The 17626-nt window shown below is 45.8% G+C and overlaps 2 protein-coding genes across 2 annotated transcripts in view; both read left to right on the top strand.

Moving 5' to 3' along the window:
- The window catches only part of LOC106820807 (LIM domain-containing protein jub-like), a gene marked incomplete in the record, with an annotated part of 75084 nt that extends 73602 nt beyond the window's left edge, over window positions 1–1482 (top strand). Inside the window, 1 exon segment of the mRNA XM_014825376.1 lies at window positions 59–1482.
- A 4743-nt stretch (window positions 1483–6225) lies between these two features.
- The window catches only part of LOC106820803 (guanine nucleotide-binding protein G(o) subunit alpha), a 67477-nt gene continuing 56076 nt past the window's right edge, over window positions 6226–17626 (top strand). The window contains exons 1-2 of the mRNA XM_014825373.1: window positions 6226–6582; window positions 7471–7513. Coding sequence (XP_014680859.1) covers window positions 6465–6582; window positions 7471–7513 — 161 coding nt within the window. The 5' untranslated portion in view covers window positions 6226–6464. The remainder of the gene's footprint in view (window positions 6583–7470; window positions 7514–17626) is intronic.

Genomic DNA, 17626 nt, shown 5'->3' with positions numbered 1-17626 from the left:
ACCCTAACCCCTAATCCTAACCCTAATCCTAACCCTAACCATATCAAATAGTGACCAGGGTACGTTCCGGTATACCGGACCGTACCCAGGGTTCGTTCCGGCAGTATCCTGGGGGACATAGACTCTATGAGCATTAGTAGCCGTGTAAGTCCATAGCAATCCATGTCTCAGCAGATTGTAATGAACTACCATGTTTGCAGCCGTCGATGCGTTAGCAGTGTGATATGTAAGGTGGGCATGTGCGTGCGCACAGTAATAGCGAGGTGTACGCTGTGTATTCATGCGACTATGCGCATACAGCTGTGTGCTGCATCGTGTGCGCATGTATGGGCACACGAGATTGTGTTAGTGTAGGGCTAAATATAGTCGGAAGCCATTTTACTGTAACGGCTGTAAACGCCGGTAGTATTTATTACGCTGTGCTGAGTGAGCACTTCCTTTTAGAACGAACGATGTCGACAGAAACGCTCCTGTTCAAATGGTTTAGTTTTTCGAAGAGCAACGGCGGATAAATCGTTTATATGAATATATGTTAAAGGTATTTTAAATGTTGATTTTATTCGATTTTAATTCGCAATCTAAGCGCCATAGTTTACGTAGATCCGTAGTCAGTTCGAAGTTTATCTATGCATCATGTCATCGCCCGTAATCGGTAGATGTCGTCAAACATCTATATTCTTCATGGCTTCAGCGACCCTGATACACTGATATATATATATATATATATATATATATATATATATATATATATATTGGTGTTTGTACATTGCCGCACCCCCATCCAACAAATCTCTTACCGTTACTATAGTTACACGATGAATAGTAGCCATGGTTGGTCGTAGCCTGAGAACAATATACATGTACAATGTAAACAATGTATATATATGCCGTTCTCGGGTCGTCGGGAGATTTTCACTGTGTATAAAGTGTGATATATACTTGGTGCGTGTCTGGATCGCGTGGACGCCCGACAGTGCTTAAGCTTGCTGCACGGTTGACAGCTTGCCGTTTATTTAATGCCTATCCGCTATTAGGGGTTGTGTGTAGTCGGGCGGCGGCTGTCATCATACAGTCACGGAAAGTAGTCCGACCGTTTCGTGTGCGCTGCGGGAGTTTTGTATTGGTTCTTGGGGACCGTCGAATTAAAAAAGTCTCGCCTTGAGTGTGCATTCGTTGATCTGGTATGTCAATGGCGATGCTAACTTTCAGTTGAGTGCGCTGGAGCCTTCATAACGCGTCCGGGCTAATTCTTTGAAGTATCTCGAGCCACGCGGCATGCGAACATTTTTCTTTCGGCCGATGATTAATTGCGACCGTAGTTATTTACCCGAAGCCGTTAAGATTGACGGAGCGGTGCGCGTGAGAACGGTCGGCCGCGTGCGCGCCCCTAGAGCGCTAGCCACTAAGATGTCAGCATCTGTGAGAGGTTGTGCAATTTCGCTGGTGTATGTTTACATGAATAAACCTATTTTTTATAAGTTAGCTGAAATTTTGCTGTGATGTTCTCCAAGCCTGATGTTCAAAACCTGACAGCTGAATGATTTCCCATGCGGCTAGGTTTGCCCACAGAAATCCTATTCTATTCTTCTTGAAATGAGGTTACTGCAGATCCCGCTATAACGTTCAAACGCTTGAAAAACATGAACATATATGTTGGCTCGTTGAAAAGCTTGTTGCGTGCGGACAGTCAGACCTGTATATGATGGTCAATCAATAGAAACCTGTAAAGTGTCTTTTATAGACAGGCGTCCGTACCATAGAGGTGTCCATTAACATAGACCTGACTGTCGCTCAGATCTGTATATACGGGTCATTTCATGGAAACCTGTAAAGTGTCCTTTATAGACAGGCGTCGTTATATTATAGAAGTGTCATCCTCTTAGTTTGTTTTTTAGCTTGTGTTAGTAGTGAATTGTAAACCTGTGTCCATTGTCCGTTATTGTGTAGCATCTAATTTCATTATCAAATAACAGCTTGACATTCGTAATTGAAACTTAACGTTAATATTTTTTACTGTAATTTTGTATTATATGGCAGCTGCCGGCTCCGTGACTGCTCACTGTGTCGTGCAGTAACTGCAGTTTACACGTACCGATCCCGGACATTTCATTCCCTTAGAGAACTATAATTAACGTGCTACGATCACATCACGCTACCACTATCAACAATACAATACCAATACAAGGCAATATTAACATCGATATAAAAAAACAATTAATCTTCTCATCATAAAACCAGCAACATTGCAATGTAAAACCGCACACCTGCTGCACATAGTAACATGGTTGTACTGTGGCATTGCGTTTATATATATATATATTCGTATTTTTCTTATAACAATCAGGTTTTCGCAAAGTGCAAGCACTGCTGATATTCTGCAGTAGGAGTAGGTAGTAATAAATAACAAGGTGAGCGATCGACTTCCACGAATGTTGTCGGCAGATGGCGCTGCCAGAGAGATATACTCCGGGCAACTCCGGAGAGAGAATAATATCTGAGCCTACCGTTAGCAAATAACACACAGGACCCGGTTCCACAGTCGTGGATTAACTCTTAACTCTGAGTTAGTGAATTAAAGTTAATCCACGACTGTGGAACCGGGTCCAGGTGACTGGGTGCCGGATACATTCGACACGCCCGATTAAGACTTTGGTAGTAAATACATTTCGTGTTTATTTACGTTTTTTATTGAGACATTCCAAGTGCCTCTGGATAAAATTCCGGATTCAGACACCATATAATACTGAGATATGTTGTCTCCACAAGGCTCCACCACCGACGCAACGACAGAAATAAGAATTACTGAGAGAAAGCTATACGATTATGATACATAGAGGAATATACCAGCGTCATCTGTCGATGCGGACGATATGCGGCAGCATGGACTTTCTGGTGACTTCATGTAACTATATTGATACCGCTTTTCTATACTAGACACCAGTAATGAGCATATTTCGATATAAACCCAATTTTTTTTTTAATTAATGGCCACACATAGTACATGACTTTACTTACGTACTACGTGCGTACTTACGTTAATTGATTTTTCTCGTTATTTACCATTATGCCTACGATTTCCCATAATTCAATTTAATTTAGATAATATAGTAGAATTTATAAAACACCGATCGCCAACTGATAGGTACCCAACATGCGTAATATTTAATTCAAATAATAAAGTAGAATTTCGAAAGTAACAATCGTGGCAATCGGTGACTGATTGGTGCCCAACATGCATAAAATTTAATTCAAATAACAAAGTAGAATTTCTAAAATAACAATCCTGGAAATCAGTGACTGATGAAATCCACATACGCACAGTAGCACGGGTCATGTGCTTGCAATACTTGCAGCACCCTCCTAATATCCGACGCTCAGCAAGCAACACGTATAGCAGATGCAGCGATGCAAGCCAAATAGGAACAAGATAAATGCCTGGCGGGCCTCTGAAAATACGCGCGATGTAAACAGACCTGCAGTAGCCTCTGCTTGCTCAACAAAGACGTATTCACCCCGCTCTTCCGATTCCTGACTGACGACGCTGCACCTAATGCGTTAACTCCGACGCGGGTCAGACGGCGGTTACGTATCGGGAAAAATCACGCAGATATAACGTATAACCATTATAGTTAAAGCAGCTATATATGTAAATCGATTCAGTAATCGGCCAATTCACGCCGTACTAGTATATCTTACGTACTATGCAGAGCTTTCCGTCACCAGCCTCCTGACTAGGGTGGACTGGAGAGGACAGGAGAACTCGCGCCTCAGTTGACTCTGTGATTGATTGTAAAAACCAATAATGACAGCCAATATCACTACTTGCGCATCTACTGGTGACTTTGCTTTAATTTTGTTTTTGCGTGCATAAGAAATATGCAATGTACATTACTTTCTCAGTTGTTGAAGATTCTCTACGGCAGATGGCGCACGTTACCGCTAAACTGTCGCCGATGTATAAGATCAGCAAAGACCGACCGGTATATAGGTCTTAGATCACACCAGAAACGATATAGTGGTAATCCTCGCGTCCAGACGCCGAACTAGTATTTTTGAAAGGGGTGGGGCTGTTAGCAACTAGCGACTAGAGTTCGACGCGTGGAGGGAGGAGCCTGGAGGAGGTACTCCCCCAATTTAAAATGTTTAATGCAGGCAGTTGTATTTGATGCTTATCTGAGTACAGTTTTTGTTTTGCTATAACTTGTAATCACAGTAATTCATTTCCAGAGTACACTTTCCTTTCTCACCTAACTTCACTCACGTAGTTGAACCGACCAAGGTCAACTTGGTACTGCTGCGACACATTGGGACTCTAGAAGAAGCAAAGAATTCCATAGATATTTAGAAGTGTAATAGCCGAAGAATACGCATATAAAGTACAGTACCAAACGAACAAGTAATATTAGCTACATTATTAGTAGGCCTATTTCATACAGCCGCGCGATGCCATTTCTACACATAGCTAAGCGCGCTCTTCTTGTTTACGAAAGCACTGCTAACAGGCGGGGGTGGCTAACCACACAATTCCATGCCCCTCCCTCTTCGTCTGCCACTGCAGTCAGTAACTAACAGGGATGCCGCACACGAGCCAGCTGTCCGCGAATTCGGAGGTGGGCTCGCCCGTCTCTTTGTATTCCGTTATTATTGAAACAGCATTGTGCACGTGTCAACACACCAATGCCCGAATCAGGGTCGACTGGTTACATCATTCTCATTAGTTCACCCCGAAATTTTCATTGTGGCGGATGGTACATACGACCGACGCGGAATACAATAGTGTAAATCCGGATGAAACGACGTCTCTGTCAACTATTTTACCTATGTCTTGTTCGTTTTAATTTCACGTTCTGCGGCTAACGCTCCATTAGGAGTGTTCCCAACTTTGATATCATCGATGATTAATGATTAATGATTAATGATTGATGATTGATAATCCTAATCCCTAACCCTAACCTAAATGACATTAAAGCCGCACAATGCGCATCCAAACGCTAATTTCTTCAGTACTAGACTAGCAAATACTTCGTGTCATGCATAATCATACTACCTTATGGCAAAATAAACTCTAGTTCCTCCCATTTCACTGCGCGTTGTCTTATAAAAGGTATTTTGAAAATACCTCCGATGTTGTTGACAGTTCCCAATCTCCAAGCAACCGTGCAGCGGTGCCGCGGTACAGCGGTTTATATATATATGTGTGTGTGTTATTATCACCATTAATGACCAGTTAATGAATGACCATTAATGAATGACCATTAATGACCATTAATGAATCAGTTGGGAACACTCCTAATGGAGTATCACCCTATTCTGCAGCCAGTAGCGGTAAATCATGGCGCTGACTGACCTGCGCTCTAATAACAATGCAGTTCCTTGTACACTTACGTTTACAACTTTGAACGTATATAAGGTTTCGCCATGTCCCGCTAATCATGTAGTACAGTGTTTCCCGCTTTACCGGGCCCTAGATAAACGGACACATCCGTCTTTGAAAAACCGTCTTTTAAAACGTATCCGTCTTTCAAACACGTCGTTGAAAAACCATTCTTTTGCACGTTGCTATGTGTTGAACGCTTAATCTGGACCACCGCTTAATTAGGCCATTTTCGTGGTTCCTGGCCTGTCCCGATACGGCGGGACCGCTGTACTAGAAGGCCCTATATAAATGTACAAACACGAGTAGAAATAAAGGTGTGATATACAGTCATCTGGTGGAATGCAGTCCATAGGTGCCGCTGCTGTGTCATTGAGATCATTTCTCACAGACATCGTCGAATTTCTAAACCAATATAAAATTCGATAATTTAATAACATAAATAATGAAGTCAATATGATGAATACAGGACGGGCAATTAAAGAAGAAGAATACGAAGAAGAAGCATGGAATCACCTTGCTGACTAAATCTAAAATTCACAGCAGGTACAGTTCGTATTTTGCCATCGATGGTCAATACGATAGACGTAGCGAATATTTCACAGCTGCACGGATCTCTCGCGGCCACGCGTGCTTTGTCCGTCGGTCCGATCGCCACACAGCACGCGTCAAATTTCGGCTGCGAACAACGCCAGCTGCCATCTGCAGCAGTTGCGTGGCAGACGGCGCGTCAGCTATGAGACGCGCGTTGTGATTGGTCCACCCAGCAGACGACGCGCCCGTGACGAGACGCGCGCTGATTGGCCCTGTCTGATTGATTGATAATACTGACGCGAATAACGGGAGTGTTCGCCAGCCACCCGCGTCGCCGCTACAGCCCGCAACACTCTGCTGACCAACAAAAAGGACCATCGTCGGCTTCTTCATACTACCTCTGCGTGATTCCGTGTTGTTTTCTTTCGCCAGGACAGCGAAACTGGACAGCTTGTGGCGGGCAGCGTGACGGCGGGGAGCCAGGCGGCACCGGATACATAACTACCGCGCTTTTTAGTGTGTTTTGTATGCTCGCTGTGATCTAAAACTCTTCACCATGGGTTGTACTATGAGCCAGGACGAAAGACAGGCGCTCGAACGCAGTAAAGCCATCGAGAAAAACCTTAAAGAGGATGGTATAGCTGCCGCAAAGGATATCAAGCTCTTGCTCTTAGGTTAGTATGGTCTTATATCATCCGTTCGGGTGGCTACTCGCGCACAACGCCGCTGCGTCCACACCCTGAATGAGGGATGCGAATCGTCGACGCCATTTTGTTTCTGCAGCTGCCGGCATCCACCCTGAGCACGTAATCGCCGCCCTGGCGCAGTGATCAGCGCGCGATCAGTTGAGTGATTGATCGATTAAGCTAGTTTCGTTAGAATGACAGATTTCGCGCTCAGCCCTGGGCCGTTAACCTGCATAGACCTTTCGACAGCGGAAAGAAGCCATTCCGCAATATTTTTTTAACACAATGCTGATTGCATATGGCGGAGCAGATATATGTTCTTTTCGCACTTCGCAAGTTTTTCTCGGCTGACAGATGTTTCAATCGTGTTGTTTAACAAAAGCTATTTGGAGAATAAATAAGCCAGTTAGCATTTTTAAATACAGAAAAAAACTAAAACGGCAAACAGTTTCTAGGTCAGCCACCTTATCAATCATGTATGCATATATATTTATTTATTTATATCCAGTATTTACTGTATCTATGGCCAATTTCTCTGTCTGGGTTATGAGAATTATGGCCCAGAAAATATGCTAAGATATGAGAAAATATACGTACACGTGTACGTGAGAAACCTGTACACGTTTGGTCACGTCCTCTGCGGTGTCAGGAATATTATAAATACCAATATTTTATCGCAAATTAATGTGCCAGTTTGGTGTTAGTAAAGGCACACACTGAAGATTGGTTGAGATTTGGCAGGGCGCGTTTTCTCGGTTTCCTCCGCTAGTTACCCCAAAACAGGTACTTTCGTTACATGCAAGCAGTAATTAAAGCACTGATAGGTCGTGTGTGATATACGTGAGACTAAACATTTCGTGATTTTTTGCCTTACAGGCGCCGGAGAGTCAGGGAAGAGCACCATCGTTAAACAAATGAAGTAAGTAAAGATGTGTTTGAAGTCGAAACATTTAGTTCCCGTTTTCGAACTTTATTACGGGGATATAAACTGCACTCATTATATGACTGAAACGTATTTATCAAAATGCCCAGCTTACAGGAAATTTATATTTCGTTAGATGTCCGCATAATCAAAAATATGTCAATAAACGTTTACCAATTTTGTGGTCATCATTTGTGGTTATAACATGAACGTATAGATCTGCTAAATGAATTGTGTGGCTTCCATGTTTTTGTGGTCATATCCTATGCCCACAGAAAGGGTCGGGTCCTGTGCCATTCATGCGTCATACGACCTACCACATGTTCACTGTACTCTATCGAAGTATAGTAATTAATCCGGCTGTACAGTAACGCGGATATCCTGTTAGCTGTTAGAATACGGTTCTATTTTATTGGAATGTGTTGGAAAACAGGATATAATCTATTACTAATAATCTAATAATGTAATCCGTAGTCTATCTACACAGCTAGTTAGCGAAACACAGGTGCACTACTTTGTCAGTAAGCCTATGTAGGGAACACCGACAAGTATAAGAACATGACATAACACATGTAGAGCGTAGCAGCATTGAGCGACGCTAGCTCTCACCTGCCCAGCAGATGCGCAAAAGATTTGGATCAGAAAAGTAAAGATTTTGTAAACGTGTTCCGATAGCGGGCACAGGCACTGAACCTGGCATTTTCAGGATGGGACATTTTACAAGCAACGGGATAACAGACGAGAGCCGGCTGGTGGTCTCTTGTTTTGAATTCCATCAGCTGCCGTCGTACGCATGGCTAAAATTTCGGAAACGCAAAGACTAGCGATCGTTCAGAATATCATACTCAACCCGACCATCGTTTTTACGACGACGTGCGCGGTTAGTTTATCGGTTCTCATCCGGGTCCTCCGTGCACGGGCTGCACTGTGACACGCTGTGTAGGCGGTGGCGGTAGCGGTGGCGGCCCCGCATCTCGGTATACGCATGCGATGGTAAACAGACATGTGGCGCAACGCTGAGACAAGAAAGCCAGATTACCCCATGTGCGAATGAGAAAGAACAAAGCGCACATCTGCGTGCCGTGTCTTCCCTCGTGGATGAGCCTCCGGTACACGTCTGCACGCGTGCCCAAAACATTCGGCTCCATTTCTAATCTCGTTTCTAATCGTTTCTATGTCATACGATCCCGTATGAAATTCGCGCAAATTCACCGTGCGTGTATAGTACGTAGTAGATGGCCGATGTGTTATTGTGTGCACCGAATGCTGTGGTGACATAGACAGAGTGCGCGCAGGCGCGGGTATGGTTCGCATTCCGTATGATTTTCCCCCATGAATGACAGTGGCTCTCCTCCCTCCAATGACACTCCGCACACCTCCTCCCCCCCGGTATTCGATTATAGGAAGAACTAGCGTTTCATCTTCGCATTTACGCTGCTTGTTAGCGTCTAATCACTATAAATACGCGCCGCGCCTACAAACGAATCGATCGGCCGGAATAGGAGATACTATTTCTAGTTTTATAGGGGAGAACTGACGATTCCCCCATGTATGAATTAAACGTAAATTGTTGCGTCGAAAGTATGTGTGTCTGTCTGCCGTGATCGGGATTGTGCCCTGCGTGTGTCGCCATGTTCACAATGAATGACTGATAGAGTCAACTGGAAGAGTCTGTGCCATGGACGAGCGTGTAGTGGCTCCTACAGAACCTAATCAACCCTCGCTCTGTATCTTTGGGAATTTCCAGAGGACTAGGGGCTAGCGTAAACAATTTTTCAATAGTCGTAAGGCCGTAACGGGTGCCGGCCGATCGAGGATGCATTCTCCGTAAACCCTAAAGGCTGTAGCAGCTGTAGCATCTGTGCGCGGACGCCTCTCTCCGTCATAGAACCATCTAGTCCACCCCCTAACTACTAACCTACGTTCGACTATCCTGTAAGAATGGTCTCCTGCACCTCTTTGTCTCAAACGGAGCAAGTCACCGCCGTGCTGTAATTAGGTGGCAATTTCGCTACAATGGCGACGAGATGCTGATGGATCAGTAGGGTGTGGGGCGAGGTAAGGTCTTAGCCTAGCATCATTGCTTTGTCCAGCAGGCAGACACAAGGCCGGGAGTGAGCCGTGGGCAGCGGGGAGGGTTGTTGTTGGAGCGAGCTCTTGTCATTGTCGCTCTGCACTCTGCTCTCCGTTTTTATCGCGATTCCATTTGTAAGTCAAACATTGTAAACGCGCTGCGACGCCGCTAGACTTCCTCAGCCAGTCACTGCGCGAATGTTCGGTCGTGCGGTTATTTCATTCAGTGCAGCATGTACTCGTACAGGAGATACCATAGAATCGTATAGGAAATGCACGTGGCCGTGTACGACATCAGGAAGTGTGTATCAGGAAGTGCTAATTGATAGTCGTAATATATGTATCAGAAGTAGATAATAGGGAAGGAGTGTGACTTCAATAAACAAGGGAAATTCGTCATTTACTAGCCTTAGAATACTTACGATTTACTACGCGTAATTCAACCAACTTGAGCTCAAATCGTACACAGTACATTCGCCTAGCATCGTGCGAAATCGTTTCTTCATATACACGCGCAATCCGGAGATACAGACTAAAACGTACGACACGATTCTCCATTCTGTTGCCAGCAACCCGAATGTATAAACCGCCTAACTTGAAACAAAAGGCAGCTAGGTCAAAGATTAGCTCGCCGAGTCACTGTGGCCGAGTGTTGCGTCGATATACAATCTCCCAGCGCCACACCGCATTGCCGAGGGCGTAAGAGTGCGCAAGAGTCGTAGGTATTCTAAGGCTAGTGAATGACGAATTTCCCTTGTTTATTGAAGTCACACTCGTTCCCTATTATCTACTTCTGATATGTTTGTACTTGTACGTTTGTACGCGTACCGGCGCCACGAAATGAAACCATATTATCACATCGCTATTCGCCGCTATTCCGCGGTAATTTCAGCAGTTCTCGAGAGAACTGCATTAATTAACTTCCGCGCTTCCGTGTAAATACTAAATACGATTCTCGCCCCCGCACCCGCCCCGACCCCTCCCGAAACAAGCTGCACGTATACAGGTAATTATAAATACGGAGCGGGGAGGCTAGACGCCTGCTGGCTGGCGTGCGTCGATGACGTCACGCGGGCCGGCGATCGGGGATGGCTTCCAGTTCCCGCATGCGGGGATTGTGGCGAGCATTCATGACCCGCACAGCCGCGCCCTGCAATCCTCTCCCACGCTCTCTCTCACACACACACACTCGCTCGCTCATACACAACACTCATACGCGTACTCTCGCTCTCTCACACATACACACGCGCGCGCATACACACGCGGCCCTTGTGCGCGAAGAAGAAGCTCGCCGGCATGCTAATGATGTGGAACGCGAGCTGGCGGCAGCTGTATGCACAGCCGCACAGCATTTGCCGTGCGCGCCCGGCTCGGTGCGTGCCACAAATAGCTCACTGCAGTTTGCCAGCTTCGGGGCGGCGGGATGCGCGCGTATCGATTGGCGGGGGCTGGTGTGTGTGTGTGTGCATGTATGCGCGTACGTGTATACGAGGGTACGGCCGTCGCACGAACTGTACCTCCCGATAATGTTGAGGCGGCGTACGGCACCGAGGTACTGCTATAGCGGCGCTACGAAAGAACTGCGGCGAGGCGTGTTTACAGAAGATCGGGGCGGTGGATTCTGAGCGGGTTTCCGCGCGGGGGAGAGGGATGCTGAGCGAGTTATCACACGGGAGAGGGATGCGGAGCGGGTTATCACGCGGGGAGAGGGATGCTGTGTGGGTTATCACGCGGGGAGGGGGATGCTGTGTGGGTTATCACGCGGGGAGGGATGCTGTGTGGGTTATCACGCGGGGGAGAGGGATGCTGTGTGGGTTATCACGCGGGGGAGGGATGCTGTGTGGGTTATCACGCGGGGAGAGGGATGCTGTGTGGGTTATCACGCGGGGGGAGGGATGCTGTGTGGGTTATCACGCGGGGAGGGGGATGCTGTGTGGGTTATCACGCGCGGGTAGGGAGAGCGAAACAGACGGGGATGCTGTGTGGCGTTATACGCGGGGGGAGAGCGACTGCCCTGTGTGGAGTTAATCAACGCGGGGGGGAGAGGGATGTGTGGTGGGTTATCACGGCGGGGAGAGGGATTGCTGTGTTGGGTTATCACGGGGGGGAGGGATGATGTGTGGGGTTATCACGCTGGGGGGGGAGGGTGCTGTGTGGGTTATCACGCGGCGGGGAGGGGGATGCTCAGCGCTGTGTGGGCGTTATCAGCGGGAGAGCGGATGCTGTGTGGGTCTATCAGCGCGGGGATGGATGCCGTGTGGGTTATCACGCGGGGAGGTGGATGCTGTGTAGGTTATCAACGCGGGCGAGGAGGGATGCTGTGTAGGTTTATTCACGCGGGGGAGCGAACAGCTGTGTGGTTATCACGCGGGGATGGATGCTGATGTAGGTTTATCACGCGGGGAGAGGGATGCTGTGTGGGTTATCACGCAGGGAGGGGATGCTTGTGTGGGTTATCACGCAGGGATGGGATGCTGTGTTGGGTTATCCCGCGGGGGAGAGGGATGCTGTGGTAGGAGAGGGATGCTGTGTGGGTTATCACGCGGGGGAGGAGGTAAGCTGTGTTGGGGTTATCACGGTGGGGGAGAGGGATGCTGTGTGGGTTATCAAACGACGGGGAGAGGGATGCTGTGGGTTATACGGCGGGATGAGAGGATGCTGTGTGGGTTATCACGCGGGGAGAGGGATGCTGTTGTCGGGCTTATCCACGCGAGGAGAGTGCGATGCTGTGTGGTTATCACGCGGGGGGACGGCGATGCTGTGTGGGTATATCATGCGAGTTGAGCGTGCATGCTGTGTGGTTATCACGCTGGGGGGAGGGATGCTGTGTGCGCGTATATCACGCGAGGTGAGAGGGATTGCTGTGTGCCGTGTGAGCGTTTATCCACCGCGGCGGGGATGCTGTGTGGGTTATCACGCGGGAGGGATGCTTGTGGGTTTATCACGCGGTCGGAGGTGGATGCTGTCGGTGGGTTAATTACGCGGGGATGGGATGCTGTGCTGGGGTTATCACGCGGGGGAGAGGGAATGCTGTTGTGGGTTATACGCGGGAGGGGTGCTGTGTGGGTTTAATCACGCGGGAGAGTGGGATGCCTGTGGGTTGTCACGCAGGGGGAGGGAGTGCTTTAGCGTGCGATTTGTGATTGCCGACAGCTGGGCACCGCGGGTTGAACATCGCAGCCTGGAAGCATAGAAGATTCGAGCCAGCAGAATGACCAGACCGTTACTTTTTTCCCAGTCTTCAGTGCGATGAAGTCTACTCGTCGTGTGGCGGGCATTCACTTTACGACTCGGGCGTTGACTTTGTATGCTCGGTCCGTGGCCCGTGTCCTACGTGAATGTAGCGTCGGTTAACGGATTTAACACTGGAGCATTTATGTAGGTCGTTGTCTCTAGACGTTGACACTGGTAGATGCATGAACGAACTGTGTGTATAATGTTATAGACAGTGTATTCATATATATAAGGTTACGGCAGATTCATTATGCGCAACCTGCAGAGGTCGAAGTATCGAATGTATTATCACTGCTCTGCCTCTCATTTCGGTCAGGGGAAGCCGCGTAATGTTATAGTACCCTGTGATGGAGCAACCTAGTATTAACATTATTTTCTCGACAGTGCATGTCTTTTAAAACACATCTTGGCATGAGTACTTCTTGTAGTGTATCTTGATGCCTTAAAGGTAGTTTGCCATTGTATGCGAGACCATGAATAGTTTGTTATCGATAGCACATTACCATTAGTGAATGTTGTGGTATGGAATGTCAAGCAGGCCTAGATTGGTACCATCTCAAACGTGAATTGAATAGTTCACCGCCACCCAAAATAAACTACGTTCAATTTGAGGTACATACATATATTTACTCAGCTGGCGTGACCTCCCACTGAATGACATAATTAATTTATTTGATGTGATAGTAATTACAACGTAATTCAACTTGAATTTTAATAAATATATAATTACTGAACTAATAATAACTAGTTAGTTACATAAAATAATTATTAATTAAACATGTGTTAGTTATAAAACGGATCATTGCAGAATTTTGCTCAGAAGGAAAACTAAATATAGCTGAATATTAGTCTCACCTGACAGGAAAATATCACTGATATACACCAACATTCCAAAAACACCCAATATTTTATGCAGTTATGAGCATAGAAAAATTGGTTTGACACATCATTACCAGCAAATACATTTTTCGAGGTCAGGACTTTCAAAAATCACAACATTGGCCTCTCAAAACAATGCGAAAACATATTTAAAACAAAGGGCATCTATTTGTGCTGTGTAAAGTTATTTCCTCGCTGATATTTCTAAGCAACGGAAGGAACTTGTAATCCATTTCTCTCTCGTCTTTCGTTATAGGTCCCTAGGACTTTGAAGGACTTAATAGTTTATGAGGTTACAATTACACTGCTTAGGTTTGTTTACGTTACTATGCCACTCTGATCTTATTCACATCTGACCACAAAATAATCTCCGTGTGCGATTTTGCTTTACTGCATACCCTTGTTGCGTCTTCGCGGTACGCGAAGAAAGGCGAGACATGACAGCGAAAATCGAACAAGAGAACGCCAAAAAGAAAAAATTGTAATTCTGTGCACTGATTTTGATCTTTTGCATGCGCTTCTAAGACATTTTATTGTTATTCAAACCATTTACTGTTACTCAAGCAACAACGGTTAGGTCATCATGAGAGTGAGAATAAACACTAAAAACCGCTCGAAAACAACTCGCAGTGATCGACTTTAATGATTCTAAATAGCAAGCCACTAAACTCTTTCCAAACGCGGCGTTCTAGTAGAATCTACGCTGCGAACTATGTGGACTATATCTAACCGCCCTACGATAATGTGTAAGCGGGATTTCCGCGGCGTAGCGCGCGCGTGGTGTAACGCACTGTAGGCGTAGACCGGTGATGACCGGCATGGCAAAAAGACCGGTGTCACTTCCCTTCCGGGTCACTTACACTATTTAATTACCTGTCAGCTCTTAACAACGGATTACCTGACTCTCCTCCATTGATCTATAGACCGTGCTTGATAGAACAATCTATACCAGGAAACATCGGAATAAATATATGTCTGTTGTGTTAAATGATTCGGGTTTACGTCGTTAACATTATGTGTGCGTGTGCGAGACCGTTTGGTGTGTGTGTTGTGTGGAATGTGTTGTGTGTGCTGCTGTGTGTTGTGGTGTGTGTGTGTGTGTGTGCGTGCGTTCGTATATGTGCGTGTATGTGCGTGAGCATGTACTAGATTGTTACCTCCGCCAAGGAGGTAATGTAATCGGTCTCGTGTGTGTGTTCGTGTTGTGCTTCGTGTAGTGTGTGTTGTAGCCACTAGTGTTCGCGCGATCGATTCAGCAGCAGCTCGCCTTAGTGTCACGTCGAGAGGTCAGCCAGCAGCTTCGCTCAGGGCGTCCAGTCAGCAGCAGCCAGCAGCGAGCCAGCTGTTATACACATACATGTTACATGCTGGCGGAGGTATGCACTCTCCGTGAGAGCCCTCTGTCTAGTTCTACATGTTCTCATTATGTCTCATGTTTTCATTGTCTACATGTTTACATTCTACATTGTTCTCATTGTTCTCAATGCTACAAAGTTCTAATTACAGGATGGTTGTTAGGTGTAAATCATCTGCTTACACTTACAGTGCATAATTCTGGCATCTTAGTCGCGAGCGAATTGTGTGGCAAAACCTGCATGTTGCAGTATACCTGGTTTTAGTCGATTATTTTCAACTAACAGACAGATGCCATTCCTGTGGCTCTAAGAGTAAGAGTATTTTATTTTAAAAGAAAATCTCGTGAATCACCTAACATCAGTTAGGTTCAGTTCAGTTAGTTAGCCGATGTTCAAGTGGCAAAGTTTTTTGGGCGGAATAGTGTGAAGTTGTTAACACTATATTGTCAGCAAGTTGACTCTACTGACGCTCAACTACATTCAGTGACTGCTCTTTTGATCTTGATGACGCTTGTAGCATAAATGAATTTAGGAAAAGATTCCGGTTCCGGCCGACTGTTCCTGAAGGGTTCCGGCCGGAACCGGCTCCGTGTTTTCGTTAGTCCGGAGTTCAGCACATGTACATGTACATTTAAGTTTGCGTGCAGTATTTTGATAGTCCGGGGTTCAATCTTTCTTAAAAAAGTCTGAAATTGACTTCTGTTTAGAACATTCCGAAATGAGTGAATCCATGCGAGATTGTAGGAGGGACACGGCAGAAATGTCACGTTCATTAGAATATGCGTTCGACTCAAGATATCGCAATACAGTCTGAATTGCCCTTCGAATATTAAGTGATGATGGGGGCGGAATCTCTACCACTAGTACTATACCGCTAGTACTATACAGCTAGTACTATACCGCTAAATACTACTGCTATTACATAGGACTCGCGTGGATGTGCTGTGTGTTTGTTACCATAGAAACTGATCAACCGATACCGACCAACACTCGATGGCGGTATAACGAGTGTATTTTCAATGCATTTATATAGAATTGTACATAGCCATAATGCTGGCGGTTGGCGGTTAACGAGGGGCGGTATTACGAGGCTAAATTACGTACAAATAGATACAAATGATCTGTATACTGGCATTTCCCTGGCGATAAGTGAGATTGGCGGTATTACGAGGGGCAGTATAACGAGGTTTTACTGTACTTTCCACAACTTCATCCTCGGCACCAATTTCCAATAAGGCATTAAGCCGCTGCATGTCCTCCAACTTGAGCTGCTTTTGAGTTAGCCTTTGCCGTTTGCTCACTATTGTCACGCGGGGGAGGGAGTGCTGAGCGTGCGATGCTGTGCCGACAGCTGGCACCGCGGTTGAACATCGCAGCCTGGAAGCATAGAAGATCGAGCCAGCAGAATGACCAGACCGTTACTTTTTCCCCTAGTCTAGTGATGAGTCTACTCCGTCGTGTAGCGGCATTTACTTACGACTGCCGGGCGTTGACTTTGTATGCTCGTCCGTGCCCGTGTCCTACGTGAAGTAGCGTGTTAACGGATTAACGCTGTGCATTATGTAGGGTTGTTTCTAGACGTTGACACTGGTAGTGATGAACGAAGCTGTAGTGTATAATGTATAGACAGGTGTATTCTATAGAACGTTGAACGTTCGAATTATTATCACTGCTCTGCCTCTATTTCGGTCAGGAAGCCGCGTATGTTATAGTACCCTGTGATGGAGCAACCTAGTATAACATTATTTTCTCGAAGTGATGTCTTTTAAAAACACATCTTTGCATAGTACTTCTTGTAATGTATCTTAGATGCTTAAAGGTAGTTTGCCCTGCTATGCGAGACATGAATAGTTGTTTATCGAATAGCACATTACCAATTAGTGAATGTTGTGGTATGGAATGTCAGCAGCCTAGGATGAGTACCATCAACGTGAATGAATAGTCACCGCACCAAAATAAACTACGTTACATCAGGTACATACTATATTTACTCAGCTGGCGTGATCTCCCACTGATGACATAATAATTTATTGATGTAATAGTAATTAACGTAATAACTTGAATTTTAATAAATATATAATTGCTAACTAATAAATAACTAGCTTAGTTACATAAATAACTTATTAATTAAATGTGTTAGTTAATGATTAAATAGCAACCACTAAACTCTTTCCAAACGCGGCGTTCTAGTAGAATCCTACGCGCGAACTATGTGACTATATCCGTTAACCGGCCTACCGATAATGTGTAAGGGGATTTCCGCGCGTAGCCGCGCTCGTGGTGTAACGCACTGTAGCGTAAGACGGTGATGCACCGGATGGAAGACTGGTGTCACTTCCTTCCGGGTCACTTACACCTATTAATTACCTGTCAGCTCTAACACTGATACCTGACTCTCTTCCATCGACTTATAGACGTGCTTGATAGTAACAAATTATACACAGGAAAAACATCGGAATGAAATATATGTCGTTGGTAAATGATCGGGTTACGTCGTTAACATTATGTTGTGCGTGTGCGTGCGTGTGTGTGTGTGTGTGTGTGTGTGTGTGTGTGTGTGTGTGTGTGT

This window comes from Priapulus caudatus, unplaced genomic scaffold (assembly GCF_000485595.1).
Source record: "Priapulus caudatus unplaced genomic scaffold, Priapulus_caudatus-5.0.1 Scaffold48, whole genome shotgun sequence".
In the NCBI taxonomy this organism is placed as follows: Eukaryota; Metazoa; Priapulida; class Priapulimorpha; order Priapulimorphida; family Priapulidae; genus Priapulus; species Priapulus caudatus.
Note: the sequence above shows the minus strand (reverse complement) of the source record. Positions and strands in the feature narration are given on the sequence as shown.